This window comes from Xylona heveae (genome assembly GCF_001619985.1).
Source record: "Xylona heveae TC161 unplaced genomic scaffold L228scaffold_2, whole genome shotgun sequence".
Lineage (NCBI taxonomy): Eukaryota > Fungi > Ascomycota > Xylonomycetes > Xylonales > Xylonaceae > Xylona > Xylona heveae.
Window position 1 is genome coordinate 2,887,681 of NW_017264194.1, and position 15,383 is coordinate 2,903,063.

Below are 15,383 nucleotides of genomic sequence, written 5' to 3' on the forward strand. Positions count from 1 at the left end.
TAAAAACTTAACGCAATACTTCAAATGCTCAGCGGATCTTCCTCATGTCTACAGTAAAGTGTACAGATGTCTCCTTTCCAGTAGGATGTATGCAATGATCACTTTCAGAACACCAAACCATAATTCATGCATGAGACCATATATGAACGGTGAAATACTTCACTGTGGATTCTATTCTAGTCTAAGGTATACCTAAAAGAGTGATGAAGTTGTGAATTCCTGCTGTTGATGACCGTGTTGTAGAATAGAAGCATTCCCAGTTACCAACAAGTTCTAGACCTGAGGTTGGGGAATAAAGAGTCATAAGTTATCGACCCCATTATAATACTAAACCAGTGCCAATAAAACAAAAAAAGTAAGAGAAAACAAAAGTTTCAAACTCATTGAAGAACTCAGGAAAGAGTCGAAGTTCTTCTGGTAAACCGGTTATGAAAACAAATTTCTAAGCGTATGTGCTTAGAAAGCTATCATCCTCCAAGCATCTTTTTCTGCTAGACAGGACTATCCACGACGACAGGATAAAATAAAATAGACAGAAGAGAAAAATGGAGTACTTGATTGACTGCACAGGTACTCTTAACTGGGTAAAAACGGCACCATTGGAGATAAAGGAGTTATGAACGAGCCCAATCCGGCCTCATGGTCCATGCAGACAAAGTTAGCGTCGGCCGTTTAAAGTCTCCTCCACATACTTCAATGCTCTTTGCCGCTCAAGGTTTCGCAAGGCATCGAGTCGTTCCTGCTGGAATTGCCATGGTGTTTTCGGTGATCCTTGCTCTGTCGCAATAGAGCGAGTGGGAGGATAACTTAAGAAATTCAATTCCTCTTGAGTTAGCTTTTGTTTATAGCTTGCTTCAGAACTGACACTTGTAGAGGAGCTCTGTGAAGATCCTCTGGGAAATCGAGGGAGATGGCGCTGATACATGTCAGCCCACGCTTCGGCGCTGAGCCTTGCCTGAGCAACCTTTTCTGGTCTCGCGAGCGATCCATCGGTTGAGGACGCATGACCATCGAAAGAAGAAGACTCCTCATGTATGGCGTTGGAGGGAGCTTGGATTCGGGAAGATACATTTTCGACGGTGGTAGGCAAAGATGGTGGTAGGAGCTCGAGTTCTGGGTACTCCAAAAGTCCGCCAACGGCAATCGAGGACCGATGCCCTGCTTCAGATCGTCTCAGGTCAGTACTGCGAGTCTTATATAGCTTGCCCCAGTTTTTGAGGATGTTCTTTCCAAATGTCATACTGCGAGTCTTTTTGTGTGCTTGATTTTGGGTGCAATGTTCGCTATTTTCGGGGCTTAGTCCAGAGATATCACACGAAGGCCGGGCTGCAAAGTCGCGACCCATGACACGATCAGTTGCGCCTGCAGTGGCAGAACGCTCGGGCTTGGTATGAGAAGGGAATCTACTCCAAGCACTATGGGAATTAGCTGCATCAGGCCTGGAAGATTGCTCGCTCGGGTATCGTGGTGGCTGAAGTTGTTCGCCCTTGGATTCCGAATATTGACGTGCTTTAGAAACATTCCTGTCGGATATCTGACTGTTGCCTGCTTGTTCATTATATCTATGGTAAGGATAGTGCTTCACCTGATTGCTCGTTTCCAATGTGGCTGTCTTCGAACTGTTTCCGAAATCAGTTGAGGCTCCCAGTCGCTTGGGTTTACCTGGTTGAGAATCTTGCCGAGAAGCGTGGGCCAACAAGGCTCGTTCCCATAAAAGAGAAGCTTCATCATGACCCCCATCAAGGGAAAAAACATCTCCTTTTGTTACAAGACCGCCATCGGACCGTTTAGATGACCTTTGATTTGGCTGCCGACGCTTTGTGTCCAAATTGTCCAATAATTGCAGCGCGGCATCCGAAATAGTCGAGTCGGTGCTACGATCCTTGCCTCTTCTCCGAGCTGTCGGCTTCCCAGCTGTTGCTCGTTCTTTGTTGTTGACATCTAAACCCTCGGTGAAAGCATTTTCTTTCCGGGTTACGTCCTCCTTCAAATATCCAGTGGCCAAGCTTGTTGTTGCCGGGTTGGATTGGTCGTCCCAGATAGCGAACGATGAAGGCGCTGTTGTGGAAACTTTCCTAGAGCTGGAGGTAGATTTCCCTTCGGGGTCTGAGTCCCGCAACATAGAGTAATGGTGCGCGCCATTAGACATTTTGTTGCCACGGTTGCTCCGATTTGGCCCTGCAGGACCACAGTTTCGCATCTCCTGTGAACCAAGCATGGAGACAAGGGATGTCTGGGATGCAAGTCTTTGGGAAATGCGCATGTTATACAGGTGAAGCGACTGCTGGCTGGCAGACTCTGCATCCTCATTTTTAGATTCAATTGATTGGCTGATATGACTTGTTTCCCCGTTGGTCGAGCGTTTGGCATGGTGCATAACGTCAGTTTCAGGTCTGATGAGATTAATAGATCTAGCGCTGTTGTCATTGAAAGTGTGGTTACTCGAAAGACGACTTGAGACTGCAGGTGGTTGTACTTCACGAATTGTTCTCTGGCACTGTCCTTCAGATTTCGTTCTCGAATGAGTATGGTAGTGACCACTTGAAGTACGACTATCACGCTTTGTGTTGTCCGATGTCGTACGAGAACCCTCCGACAGGCGCCATGCTTTCTGATCGGCGGTCATTGACAAGCTCGGTAAATGGTGCGGGCGTAAAACGGGCGGCGCAGGCATAGCCCTGGAATGAGACGTGCTATCTGAAGCACCTCGTTGTCTCCACGGATTGTGTTCGTCTTCCATACTCGAGATGACTGGGTTAGAATCATGCTTCTTCTCAATAAAGGGGCGAATTTGGTTGAGTTCGCTTTCCGTCAATTCATCATGATATCGCACATAACCCAATGACATATCAGCTACTCGACCATTGACGATGATCGTTCGAATTGCCGGTTGCTCTTCCGAAAAGCGCTGGCGATCAGGGGTATGAGGCAACTTCCCATGAAAGGAACTAGACTGGCTGGATCTTTTTGTGGGCCGGGCATCTTGCCTTCTCCATTGAATAGTACTCTTCCGATGGCGAGGTACCTTAACTGGTGCAGCTTCATACAATATGTCAGGCAATTCTGGGTTGTACGATCGAGATGGAACAATGTATTCGTCAGACTGCTGCATCCCAACGTATTTTGCATCGGCGTCGAAGGGGAACTTTTCTTCACCTTGGCGCATGTAAAGAGATCCTTCATGCGACATGCTGGCTGGTGCTCTTGATGCCGTGCTGTATTTTCGCAAGTCTAAATCTTGACATTTTTCACGAAATGCCTGAGATGTTTTCCTAACGAGACCGGAGATTTTTTTGGAATCGCCGCTGAGCTTGTATTTGATACGACGTAACATTCCTGTAAATCCTAGGTTCTTTCGCGGTAGCTGTCGAAGCCTGTCCGTGTACGCCTTTCCGGCCTGACCACGCATAGAGTGGGCGCGAAATCCTCTGAACTGAGAAAGTTGAGCAGCCGATCGGGACGACTGCTTTTTTGATTCGCCTCCATGATTTCTACTAGAAGCGTAGACATATTCGTCCATATAGCGCACATGCGGGGAATTTGTGGACTTGAAAAGAGGCGCGTTCGATGTGGCGCCGTACTGCGCAGGGCAGCAGAGATTCGACGACATTTGCGACTCGATCGAGCCCCGCATATGAAGCGCAGGGTCAATCTACGCGTCCCAAATGGATGAGGTGTTTCTTTCGAAGAGACTACCTAGGTAGAGCCAGTAAAAAGTGACGTCAACTCTCCAGTGATTTGCCTAACTTTGTGACAAGGAATTTGATCAACCTCAGGGGAATATTCCAAGGGATCTTGGTGGGATACGGGTAAGAAAGTTGTGGAAGTGTGGCAAACGGTAGAAAGATGATTGTGGCGGAATCAAGTTGGAAAGCAGTTGAGTTGAGGACGAAGAACCCAGAGTAGACATGATCCGGTGTATCCGACGCGCCTCTCCTCTGTTGATCTCTTGAGTCGTCCATTTTCAGTAGCAACACGACCTGTATCGATGATGATGTTGTGGCTGACGATAGAATCTGGGGGAGGAACGACCAATATGTTCTCCTAAAAGGGAAAGAGTAAAACACACGAAAGCTGCAACGGGAAGGAGCGAATCGCAGCTTGATCTAATCGCCAATCTGCGACCATTGGTTATACAGTCGACAAACAAAATGCCGAGCTCTCCGATTCGGAGGTGAGTGCACGTGACCTTCTCTCCGGGAATCGCTCGTCAGCCAATTACTGAGATTTAATTTGTAGGGCCCACTTTTCTTTCTTTAGCCGCGCTTGCGTGCTCGGCCAGTAAAATTGACCACCTTTCATGAGTGTTGATGGCTGCTTATAGCTCTATTTGTACATAAGGTACCATAGGCCCCTGTGATCACCGCACTTAAAAAGCGTAGAGAAACGAGTAGAAAACATTGACATGATCATATCAATCTCGGTGTTAGGAGCCAGGTAGGTACAAAATACGGTGAAAAGAGCTAGAGTGAGAGACGAGTAAATCGGCTAGTCCCGGACGAATTTATCATGTTGCAAATAGCATTCGTAAAGGAAATACGGAGGTAGACTACGCCGCGAACAAAGTGGCGGGGCAACGAGGAACGAGAAAGAGGGATAATCTTGTTCAGGGACCGTTCGGGGAGTTACTTGACACTCATCCCATTCTTTCGACCGTCGTTTTCTGGCCGTCAGCGGTGTGCTACTCCGTAGAGGGGCGAGTAACTTAGAGATTGCTTCCACGATAGGTGGATAAACGTGCAGCACGGGGCCTGATTGGTGGGCCGGTGTACGGCGGCACTATTGGCTTACTCCGGTTACGCCCTTGTACACAGTAGTTCCATGTCACCCCTCAGACCCCTCCATCCCCACCCAAAACACGCTGTTCCTTCTACGCCGGCCGAAATCTTTTTCTTCCTCTTCAAAACCTTCTCTTCCCTTTCATCTCTCTTCTCTCTCCATCCTTCTCCCATTCATTCACCATCCTCAAATTCCTTTCTTCCCTCGCATTTCCAAGGCCGCGAGGTTTTTTGTTTCCTGGAGGTTACAGAGCAACTTTCAGGTCTTTAGTTTTTGTTAAATTGTTTCATTTGAATACCCCACCACCTTTCACAATGGTTCAATCGTACGTAAATGAATTCTTTAATTCTTCCTGAACAATATATGGTATGAATGAGCTCAAGCTAATGTCCTCGCAGCGCAGTTCTCGGTTTCCCCCGTATGGGTGAGAACCGTGACCTCAAGAAGGCCACCGAAGCTTACTGGGGTGGAAAGATCTCCCAGCAGGACCTGCTCGCTGAGGGAAAGAGACTTCGTCTCGCTCACTGGAAGATCCAGAAGGCTGCCGGTGTCGACATCATCCCCAGCAATGACTTCTCTTTCTACGACCACGTCCTTGACCACATCCAGCTCTTCACTGTGCGTTTTCTCTCAAGTGTCCCTTTTTCCGAAATCTGGATTAGTCACTGACAATCACATCTAGGCTGTCCCTGAGAGATACTCCAAGCACAAGCTTGCTCCCATTGACGAGTTCTTCGCCATGGGCCGTGGCCACCAGAAGCCCGCTACTGAGAACCAGTCTGCCGTTGACGTTCCTGCTCTGGTATTTCACCCTCATCTCCAAATTGGCGGGGAAAGACGAAAAAAATTGACACTTTGCACAGGAAATGGTTAAGTGGTTCGACTCGAACTACCACTACGTCAAGCCTACCTTCCAGGATGGCCAGACCTTCAAGCTCCAGCCCAGCCCCAAGCCTGTGAACGACTTCCTCGAGGCCAAGGAGGCCGGTGTTGTTACCCGCCCTGTCATCCTCGGTCCCGTCTCGTTCCTTGCCCTTGGTAAGGCCGACCGTGGCCAGTCTGTTGACCCCATTTCCCTTCTCGACAAGCTGCTGCCCGTCTACGAGGAGCTCTTGGTCAAGCTCAAGGAGGCTGGCGCCGAGACTGTCCAGATTGATGAGCCCATTCTCGTTCTTGACCTTGCTCCCAAGATCAAGGCCGCCTTCAAGCCTGCCTACGAGAAGATCTCTAGCCTGAGCGGCAAGATCCCCGAGGTTGTCCTTGCCACCTATTTCGGTGACATTGTTCACAACTTTGACGTCCTCCCTGCTCTGCAGAGCCTCTACGCTCTGCACGTGGACCTTGTCCGCCACCCTGAACAGCTTGAGCCCGTCATTGCTAAGCTCGGCGCTAAGCAGACCCTGTCTGTTGGTGTCGTTGACGGCCGTAACATCTGGAAGACCAACTTCCAGAGAGCCATTGCCACCGTTGAGGCTGCCATCCACAAGCTCGGCAAGGAGCGCGTCATTGTTTCCAGCTCCAGCTCGCTTCTCCACGTCCCCCACACCTTGGACAGCGAGAAGAAGCTCGACGCTGAGGTCAAGGACTGGTTCTCCTTCGCCATCCAGAAGGCTGGTGAGTTGGCTGTGATTGCCAAGGCTGTCACTGAGGGCCCCGCCGCTGTCCGCGAGCAGCTCGAGGCCAACGCCAAGTCCATGGAGTCTCGTGCCAGCTCCAAGCGCACCAACGACCCTGCTGTCAAGGAGCGTCAGGCCAAGGTCACTGAGGGCATGCACGACCGCAAGTCCGGCTTTGACGTCCGTTATGCTGAGCAGAAGAAGCACCTCAGCTTGCCCCTCTTCCCCACCACCACCATCGGTTCCTTCCCTCAGACCAAGGAGATCCGTATCCAGCGTAACAAATTCGCCAAGGGTGAGATCACCGCTGAGCAGTACGAGCGCTTCATTGAGAAGGAGATTGAGGAGGTTGTCCGCATCCAGGAGGAGCTTGACCTTGATGTCCTTGTGCACGGTGAGCCCGAGCGTAACGACATGGTGCAATACTTCGGTGAGCGCCTTACTGGTTACGTTTTCACCACCCACGCCTGGGTTCAGAGCTACGGATCCCGTTGCGTGCGTCCCCCGATCATTGTCGGTGACATTTCCCGTCCTGCTCCCATGACCGTCAAGGAGTCCAAGTTTGCTGCTTCCGTTGCCAAGAAGCCCATGAAGGGTATGCTTACTGGTCCCATCACTTGCTTGCGGTGGTCTTTCCCCCGTGACGATGTCCACCAGTCTGTCCAGGCTCAGCAGCTCGCTCTTGCCCTCCGCGACGAGGTCGTTGACCTTGAGGCCGCTGGCATCTACGTCATCCAGGTCGACGAGCCTGCTCTCCGTGAGGGTCTCCCGCTCCGTGCTGGTACTGAGCGTGAGAAGTACCTCCAGTGGGCTGTGCAGTCTTTCCGTCTCTCGACTGCTGGTGTCGAGGACTCGACTCAGATCCACTCTCACTTCTGCTACTCTGAGTTCCAGGACTTCTTCCACGCCATTGCTGCTCTCGACGCCGACGTCCTCTCGATTGAGAACAGCAAGAGTGATGCCAAGCTCCTCAAGGTCTTCGTCGACGAGTCTTACCCCCGCCACATTGGCCCTGGTGTCTTTGACATCCACTCCCCCCGTGTTCCCAGCGAGGAGGAGATCAAGACCCGCATCGAGGAGATGATCCAGTAAGTTTTATTGAAACCATTTGAGAAAGAAGGAACCTGGTAACTAACATGATCAATCTAGGTACCTCAAGCCTGAGCAGCTCTGGATCAACCCCGACTGCGGTCTCAAGACTCGCCAGTGGGCTGAGACCAAGCTCCAGTTGACCAACATGGTCAACGCGGCCAAGTTCTACCGCCAGAAGTTCTCTGCCTAAGTCAGCTCGCAACAGCTGCAAATTTCTGGAAGTGACATGATATGATGTCATTCCTTAACGCCGATTTGTATGAAACAAAAAGTGTGCTTTTCAACATGGGAATCAGCCAGGTACTGGGAAAGATATCTGCTAGTATTTAAATTTTGGGTTAAGATTCACACAAAAGCGGGGTTGTTGTCTATGTGTGTGGGTGTGCGGGCTCGATTTCAACATCGGCGTTTTACTGAGCGGATATTGGGGGAATATTATTGCGTTTTTAAGCCATTCCCGAGGGAAAAGTCTCGTTTGTCTTTTTGTTGTTAGATGATTTCCCCTTTTATGTTGCTTATTTTCCTCTTGTCCATTTTTTTCAACTCAACGATATCACTTGCGGTTCATCCCCGGAGTGCAAGGTCATTTTTCATGATCGTCATGCCCATTTTAATCCATGGAGGCTAGAGTAGAAAGACTTTCTAGCTATTATGAACAAATTAGAAAAACTTCAAATCACTCTCAAATGGTCTCCACGTCTGGAGTGACGTTGTCACCGTGCATGTTGAATATGCACCCTAGTTCATGTATTTATCCGCGTTAATACACAAGGTAGTCAATCTCCTATTTATGTACTTGCATATACCGCACTGCAAATCGACTGGCCGAGGTCCATTGCCTCCTACCGTGTCAAATCCAAAATAAGTCTTGTCTGTCGATTTGTCTGTACAAAAAAGTGAAAACGATGAATGGCATGAGATAAATCCAAGAAAAGAATGTAGAAAACAAACTCCCCCCGAAAACCCCCAGAACAAAGAGTAATAACTTGCGCCGAGTCGAGAATGATATGGGAAGAAAGAGAGAAAAAACGCCCGAAAACGGTGGATTGGGTGATTCCCAAAGTATGAAGATTGGAAAAGAAAAAAATTGAAACATCCACTACACTTCATCTACTTTCTCTATCGGTATCAGTACAGTATCATCAATCCGTCGTTAGGTGTTTCCGCTATAAGACAAAATCAAACCACACGACTTCAACGGGACCACATGAGACACAGTCGACACTACTATGTGGATCATGTGGGTCATGTGAAGGATGATGACGACGATGGCGGTGCGCCAGCAACTTGTGCTGCAACAGCATCATACCACATGCCATGTGCTTTGCGGTCGACGTCGGCGACTTTGCTTAGCTGTTCGACAATGTTGCCAATCATGCTGACGAACTCGGGCAGTCCGGACCCAGCGAGTCCTTCGCTGGCGGTCGTGGCGTGGCGGACGCGCTCGCCTGCCGAGGTTGCGGAGAGGCGACTGAAGACGTGAGTGCGCAGGCGTTGGAGGAGGAGACGCATGACTGGATCGGAGAATGGTGCGGTTGGTGACGTTGCGGCAGAGGCAGAGGAAGAGGATGAAGTTGAAGATGAAGAGGACGGCGGGAGAAGTCCGATTGCCCGTCTGGCTTGGCCTAGGACTCTGGCAATGGTATTGGCCAATTGGGCTCTCGTTTGGGGCGGCATGGCGTGTGATGATTCAATAATCGACTGGATCTGGGTTGCGGTACCGGCGTCTTCGCGATAAGGTGCTAGCCCAAGGGCTGCTGTTGGAGCGTTGGCGCTGATGTGGTTGCTGTTATGATGATGACCGCCGCGCTCTCTCATCTCTCTCATCTCGCTTCTTTCGCCGCCGGCCAAGGTCTCCCATATCCGAACCGCTTCCTGTTTCCATTGTGACCGAACGTCCCGCTTGAGCAGATTCTTCGCAGTCAAGAGGATGGCTCCGACGACGACTATCCTCAGCGTATCTCGGCGGGAGGCTTCGAGACGGTTATGGTCCAACTGCAGGGTTTCTGGCAGATCAGAAACCGGCAAGGGCCCAACAGAGATTGCCAGGTTGACAAGACCGTGCATGTAAATCTTCTCCGCAGTCGGACGACTGCCAGGGTGCATGATCCCTTGTGGATCTCTGCGCTCTGCCTCCTCCATAAGCTGTGTGCGTGATGCCATCCACCATCGGTGTGTCTTTTCGAGTGTGTGCACGCCGTTTTGCAAATCTTCGGCAAAGCGTCTGGCTTCGTAACCAGGAGCATCTTTGATTAGAGCCGGGGCACTCTCGTGCATGAGGAAATTGCAATAATCCAAGCAGAGGAGGTCAAGCCCATGCATGATGCGAGCCAAACGGTCGGTCCAGTCGCCGGTGTCGTCCTGAGTAAGGCGCTTGATCTCCTCATCCCGGAATGGCGCACAGAGCCGGGGCAGCATCGTCGACATGAAAGCAAAAAACTTGTCAAATGAAAAAGTACCCCTCGAGGTCTCGTTTGCAATCACAGTAGGGTCAAGGACTTCCGAAACTAGCTTGTAAGTTGAGCTACCGTGCATCAGGAGTCGGAGCAGTCGCCGTCGAATATTATCTGCAATGGCGAGCGTCCAAGGGTGCCCCATTTGCGCAGCCGCATCATTCTTCATGCTTTGATAGATGGCACGTCGCATTTGGAGCATAGCTTCTGATGGGACTTCCATTTCTAATCTAAAGCGTTTGTTAATGGCAAGTTCATGGAGCAAAGTCCGGTTCTCCGGAATGGGCGATTCAATCTTTTGTAACTGGTCCGACTGTACAGACCGTCGGCGCGAATTGGCATGTGCAGACGCAGTTATAGGTGGGTTTAGTCGGGATTGCAAGGTTTCTGCTGCGGCAGATGACGGTTGGGGCGAAGGGCTTTGCATCTCAGCCGATGATTGAGCCCCCTCTGTGGGTTGACGCTGTTCAGAGGATCCAGTAACCCCTCGCGGCGTGGCCACAGCCCCCTCTGGTGCTGCCCGCTGACCACGTACTTTTCGCGATTCTTTGATTGCTTGCAGGACAAGAGATCGGGCCTTCTCATGGCCGACAAGGCGCTTCATCCTAGCAAATAACACTGCTTGGTTGTCACGGATGCCCTTTTCATATTCCGCCGCCACGCTGGGATGGTCGTCCTTGACCTTGCTCCAAATAGAGTCAAGCTCAACAAATTGTGCAACCATGGTCTCTATCAGTGCAGTGGCATCACAAGACTTCCATGCCTTGAATGCTGAGAGAAATGCGGCATAAGCGTGGGAGAGTGCATCGAGCTCTGGTTCCGGTGGTGTATAGTGATTTTCCGGCGTGAGCATTGAAAGAAGTCGCTCAAAAGAGATGAGCAAGTCCTTTGATTTAGTTATAAGATCCTGTACCAAATTAGTGAGATTGATATCCCATCTGGACAGCCTGAATTTTTAAAAGTTTCTCGGGGTCCAGAAGCTCACCTTTTCTTGCTCGCCATCGTTGCCAAGCACATGAGTTGGATGGCCTAAGATGAGGAAGGAGCTCAGAAACGTCCTCACAGCCAACTTCTCGCCGAGTGGTCCACCCTGCTCATCCCGGACTCCACATAGCTTGAGGAGCTTGGAGGTTGCAGAAAGGACTCGATCCTGCGAGAGTAAAGCGCCAACCTGTTCAAATGTTGTGTCGTGAATTGCTTCAATGCTGAGCTCCAGCGACTGAAAGTCATTAATCACACGTCTTCGGCGCCGATCTCTCCACATCCCTTGTATTCGGGCAGCGGCAGTCTCCTCATCTATAAAGCCAGAGGCCTCTGACGCCATGGGCTTGACCTCGACTGTGGATGATGGGACACTTGCGGTTCTTGTCCTCCGGCCATTTCGCCGATTATATTCGAGCCTCCTTCGCTCCGCTTCGGCGTGCCTCTCCTTCATTTCCATCTTGAGCCTTCTTTCCTCTGCCGCCTTCTTCTCTTTTGTTTCCTCTGCAATCTTCTTGGCACGCCTCACTTCCTCGGCGCAGGCGGCGGTCACCTGTGCAAGGTATCGCTCTCGCGCTTTTTGTGCGGCCAGCGCTCTGGCTTCTAGGTTTGACGGACGCAGGGCAGCTTTAGCTACAGCTGCCCGCAATCGGACCTTTTCTACATGGGCAGCCCGATCAGCGAGCCGTGCTTTACGGTCCTCGAGAATGGATGCTCGGCGCAGGTGTTGCGCGACACAAGTGCTCTGTGACGACTCTCTAGCGCGACGAGAGCGACTGGACTGGTGCGAGTGTGTAGACGAAATAGAAGTGCGACGAGATGAGGCGTTCGATGTTGATCGCCGTACGTTTGTGAGCCGACAGAAACGGGCGGCAATGCGCGGAGGTAGCGCGGGATTAATTGCAGGGTCGTCCTCTGCATTAACTTCGTCAGAAACCAGTAGGTCGGTGACGTCTGACAATCCGGGAGAAGCAAGCTCGAGGTTGGAGTCCTGCGAGTCGAGCTCGAGCTTCGGCGACGGCGGGCGCATGGCTGTTAAGTTAATGGGGGGCGGTTCTTTCGCCCACCAGGGACTTGGTTCAAGTCAAGAAGAGTAAGAGGTCTAGTTCCAAAGACAATTAAGTGCCGTCTGTTGTTCGTCCACTCAAGGATGGAGTTATCCAAGGATTGAAGAGGCTCGTCTCCAAATGTTCCGTCGAAACAGAGTTGATATTAAGCCCGCGAGGCTTCCAAACCAAGTCCGTCACCGTCTCGGGACCTCCGTTGGCCGCGTGCGTGGGATGCCTGTCGCATGCGGCGACCCAACCCCCTCTAAATCTTGAGGATTAGCTTTATCGTCCAGCTAAGCGACCTGCCCCCTCCAGATCAGCAAAATTGGATATCTGGCTCTCTATACGCCCAGCACTTACCAAGTATCGTCGTAAATGTTAAAGCGTATTGCTGGAAGTTCTTGGGGACGATAAACTTAGGTAGGCCGACCCTGAATGAATATGTATGCGTAACGATGAATTTCCTTCTTTGGCCTTCTACGCAGCTCCAGCGATGGAGACCAAAGAGGAAGACTGGAGACGAGGGACGGGAGCCGACCAGTTTCAAGTGTTAGAGCTGCCCGAGCCACAGCCGGGAACCGACCCGTTTCCAGGCTAATTTATAAGCAGAAGTGTATCGATATGCCACTTAAGCAGTGATATCGTATTGTGATTACTGAAAAAGGAGTATTTCATAAAATTCGGTCAACTAAGCTTCAGCAAATATCAGCTTGGAGTCATCACCGTGAAAGGCTCTCGTCTGGATGATAGGAATAACGACATGCTCCTCACTGTGCTGATGACTGAAGTCATCCAGATGGGCTACTATTTTTGAAGAGCCCGAGTCGCCCGCTCTGCTATTCACTGGCAGATGCGGTCTTCTGAAACAAGACTCATGTGACGTGACGGAGCTTAAAATTTGATCATCTTTTGCATAAGTGCCATACCTCGATATGCTTAAGGGTCAAGCTAACCAGCTTCGACAACTGAGGGTGCGAGAGACAATCCCTGTAGGGTCGGAATCAATAATTGGCCATGTATGATTTAAGAGGGCGTCTCAGTGCGCATTCATTCGTCCATTGAGCTATCAATTTGTTCGCGTTGTTGAACTAAGAGTCTTATCATTTGCGTTTCAGCGCTGTACTTGTATTCAATGTCTTACTCTAGTCTGAGCGGCACTGGCAACAGACGCAGGCGCCGACGCCGCACACAAGAGCGGAAAACAAGACCCGAGAGGTCCGGGCCGGCGATGAGAAGAATGACGATATCTTGCTGTCCATGGTTGAGTTGTTCGGTCCCAACTCTGCGCAACCCCCTGGCCCTGACTCTTGCTGTCACGAGACTGGGGAGACTGTAGGTGAAGACCATGATGATCTTACGTCAGTGGTACCAGTCCCCGTACTCAACAATATGTTGGATCACGTTCAGTATTGATATATGGTTACACATCGCCTAGACGATTTAAATTCCGATTTACTTTTGGAATATCTCCGAGGGAGATCTGCCAGTTGCCATTGGACACAAGTGCCGCAGCGTCTTTATATCGGATCGCTCGGTCCAAACCGCCCACTCATCCCTCTGGTCCGTTTTGAGTGCAAGCTTCTCAGTTACCGTATTAAAATTTTCTTTCATGTTCTCTTACTTGCTTTTCTTGCGCGTCTATTTCGTCCTGGCCACAATGAGGTGTTGAGATTGCTACTCTAGAAGTGATCTGCTACATCATTCTTACCAAGAATGCATAACCCACAAGGCCCAGCCCCGCCAGGAATTGTCCTGTGCGTAACGGTCCTAGTCATTAAGAGCTGTGATTAATTCCGTTGACGGAACAGGTTTCCCTATACGAATCTTGTCGCATTGTGCCTTTCCTTTTGTCTTTTTTGACGGCTTCCCTGTCATGAATCGGAAGATTTTTCTCTTCCCCCCTCCATCTCGGAATGGGCGTGAGCGTCTGTGGGAAAATATATTATGATTCTGTTGATGAGGCGTTGTAAAGATACCCCCAGCAAACATTGCTCATCCCTAAGCCCATTCCTTCTACGGAATATGTTTTTTTTTTCCCTGAAGAATCTTGACTTGTTGTTCCCTTGTTTCGAAGAAATATATATACATACCTTGCATCATGTGCTTCGCCAATGTTCTTGGTGTCTTCCCCGTTCGTCGCCTTTTTCGCTTCGAGAGGCGGGTCACGGCTCGCCCCGTTGTCGCAGGCCGTCGCACCAGCGTTTTGTGTCATTCCTTGCTTCAAAGACTAACCTCACCGACTGTATCAACCAGAGAGGAACATCGGGTCTTCGGGAAGAACAGCTCCCTTACTGTTGTACAATACACGCATGAGCAAGCCCTCGGGAACCACTTGTTGTCAAAAACGACCCCACAAAATAAACACTCAAAGTGCGAGAATTGGCCCACCAAGGCAATTTTTGCCGTACTGAATGAGCCATGGTTTCCTATCGGGTTTACCTACGCTATTGGACGATAGTGCTGGAAAGGGCTGGAGAAAGAAACGCATCCGTAACTAGTTAAAAGGGGTTTAAATGCGGAGAGAGTAAGTCACCATGAAGCACAAGCATTTGGATCACACAGGCATAAAGGATGGTATCAAATATTTCAACGGTCCGGCAGCGCTTATCGCTCTGATGGACACACGTAATACAAATGAAACAAACTTGGAACGCTCCGACTCCAGATCCTAGTAGCTCCTGTCGCAGATGAAATTTCCATCATGTAGGTGATACGCCGTATCAAAGGGGATTGTTGAAGTGGTGCAATAAGATAAACAGTGAAGGACCTAAATCCAGCACGATTGCATGGCATTAGTGTGGGACGAAAGATCAACGCACAATGATGATTTCAAAAAAGGAACGTTGTCGGTTGCATTGCGATTGAGGTGTGGAAAGCTGTTGGGCATTGAGAGAAACGACAAGCGCCAATTGAAACAGTAAAATATTTGGCAGTGTACACGAATATCGCATGGCTGGTCGAAATGCATCGGAACCTGCATTCTCATGTTCCAATCCACTCGTTCCCTCGACGCAATTCGCTTTTTTGAAATCTTTTTTTTTTTCTTTTCTTTGGTGCGATATTGTCCCCTTCTTTTCCAGCGAGCCCGCCCGCAATCAAGAATGGAATAAAAATAGGAGAGCAATCGTAAAGGTAAAATATGATGCAAAGAATTCAAGATATAGACAGATGAGTTATCGATGCTGTCCACGTATCCCGAACAGCACGATTCCCCGTCAAATTGACAAAAATCTTGAACAAGAGAAGAGAAACATATGAGATGTGAGCTCAGCCCCGGTAACAACCATTCCAGCACGTCCAGCGCGAAGTTTGCCTCTACGAAATGTTTCCAACCAAGGCAAATGGCAACAGGAATCAGCGCTTAGAGAACCATGAAAATCGCTTAACGGCGGCTGTAGCCGGTGGGCTTGATA

General features: G+C 50.0%; 3 protein-coding genes across 3 annotated transcripts; 1 reads left to right on the forward strand and 2 right to left on the reverse strand.

Annotated features, from left to right (window-relative positions):
* Positions 1–591: 591 nt before the first annotated feature.
* L228DRAFT_244691 (hypothetical protein) lies at positions 592–4,036 on the reverse strand. The gene has a single exon (XM_018331984.1). The coding sequence runs from the start codon at positions 3,608–3,610 to the stop codon at positions 659–661; it is 2,952 nt and encodes a 983-aa protein (XP_018191329.1). The 5' UTR covers positions 3,611–4,036; the 3' UTR covers positions 592–658.
* A 1,057-nt stretch (positions 4,037–5,093) lies between these two features.
* On the forward strand, positions 5,094–7,677 carry L228DRAFT_266226 (5-methyltetrahydropteroyltriglutamate-homocysteine S-methyltransferase; the record flags this gene model as incomplete). The annotated part of the gene is made up of 5 exons (XM_018334828.1): positions 5,094–5,104; positions 5,178–5,397; positions 5,462–5,581; positions 5,643–7,483; positions 7,545–7,677. 5 exons carry the CDS (start codon positions 5,094–5,096, stop codon positions 7,675–7,677), a joined length of 2,325 nt encoding a protein of 774 aa, XP_018191330.1.
* A 1,055-nt stretch (positions 7,678–8,732) lies between these two features.
* On the reverse strand, positions 8,733–11,951 carry L228DRAFT_266227 (hypothetical protein; the record flags this gene model as incomplete). The annotated part of the gene is made up of 2 exons (XM_018334829.1): positions 8,733–10,847; positions 10,926–11,951. The coding sequence occupies 2 exons, from the start codon at positions 11,949–11,951 to the stop codon at positions 8,733–8,735; spliced, it is 3,141 nt and encodes a 1,046-aa protein (XP_018191331.1).
* Between the last annotated feature and the right edge of the window lie 3,432 nt (positions 11,952–15,383).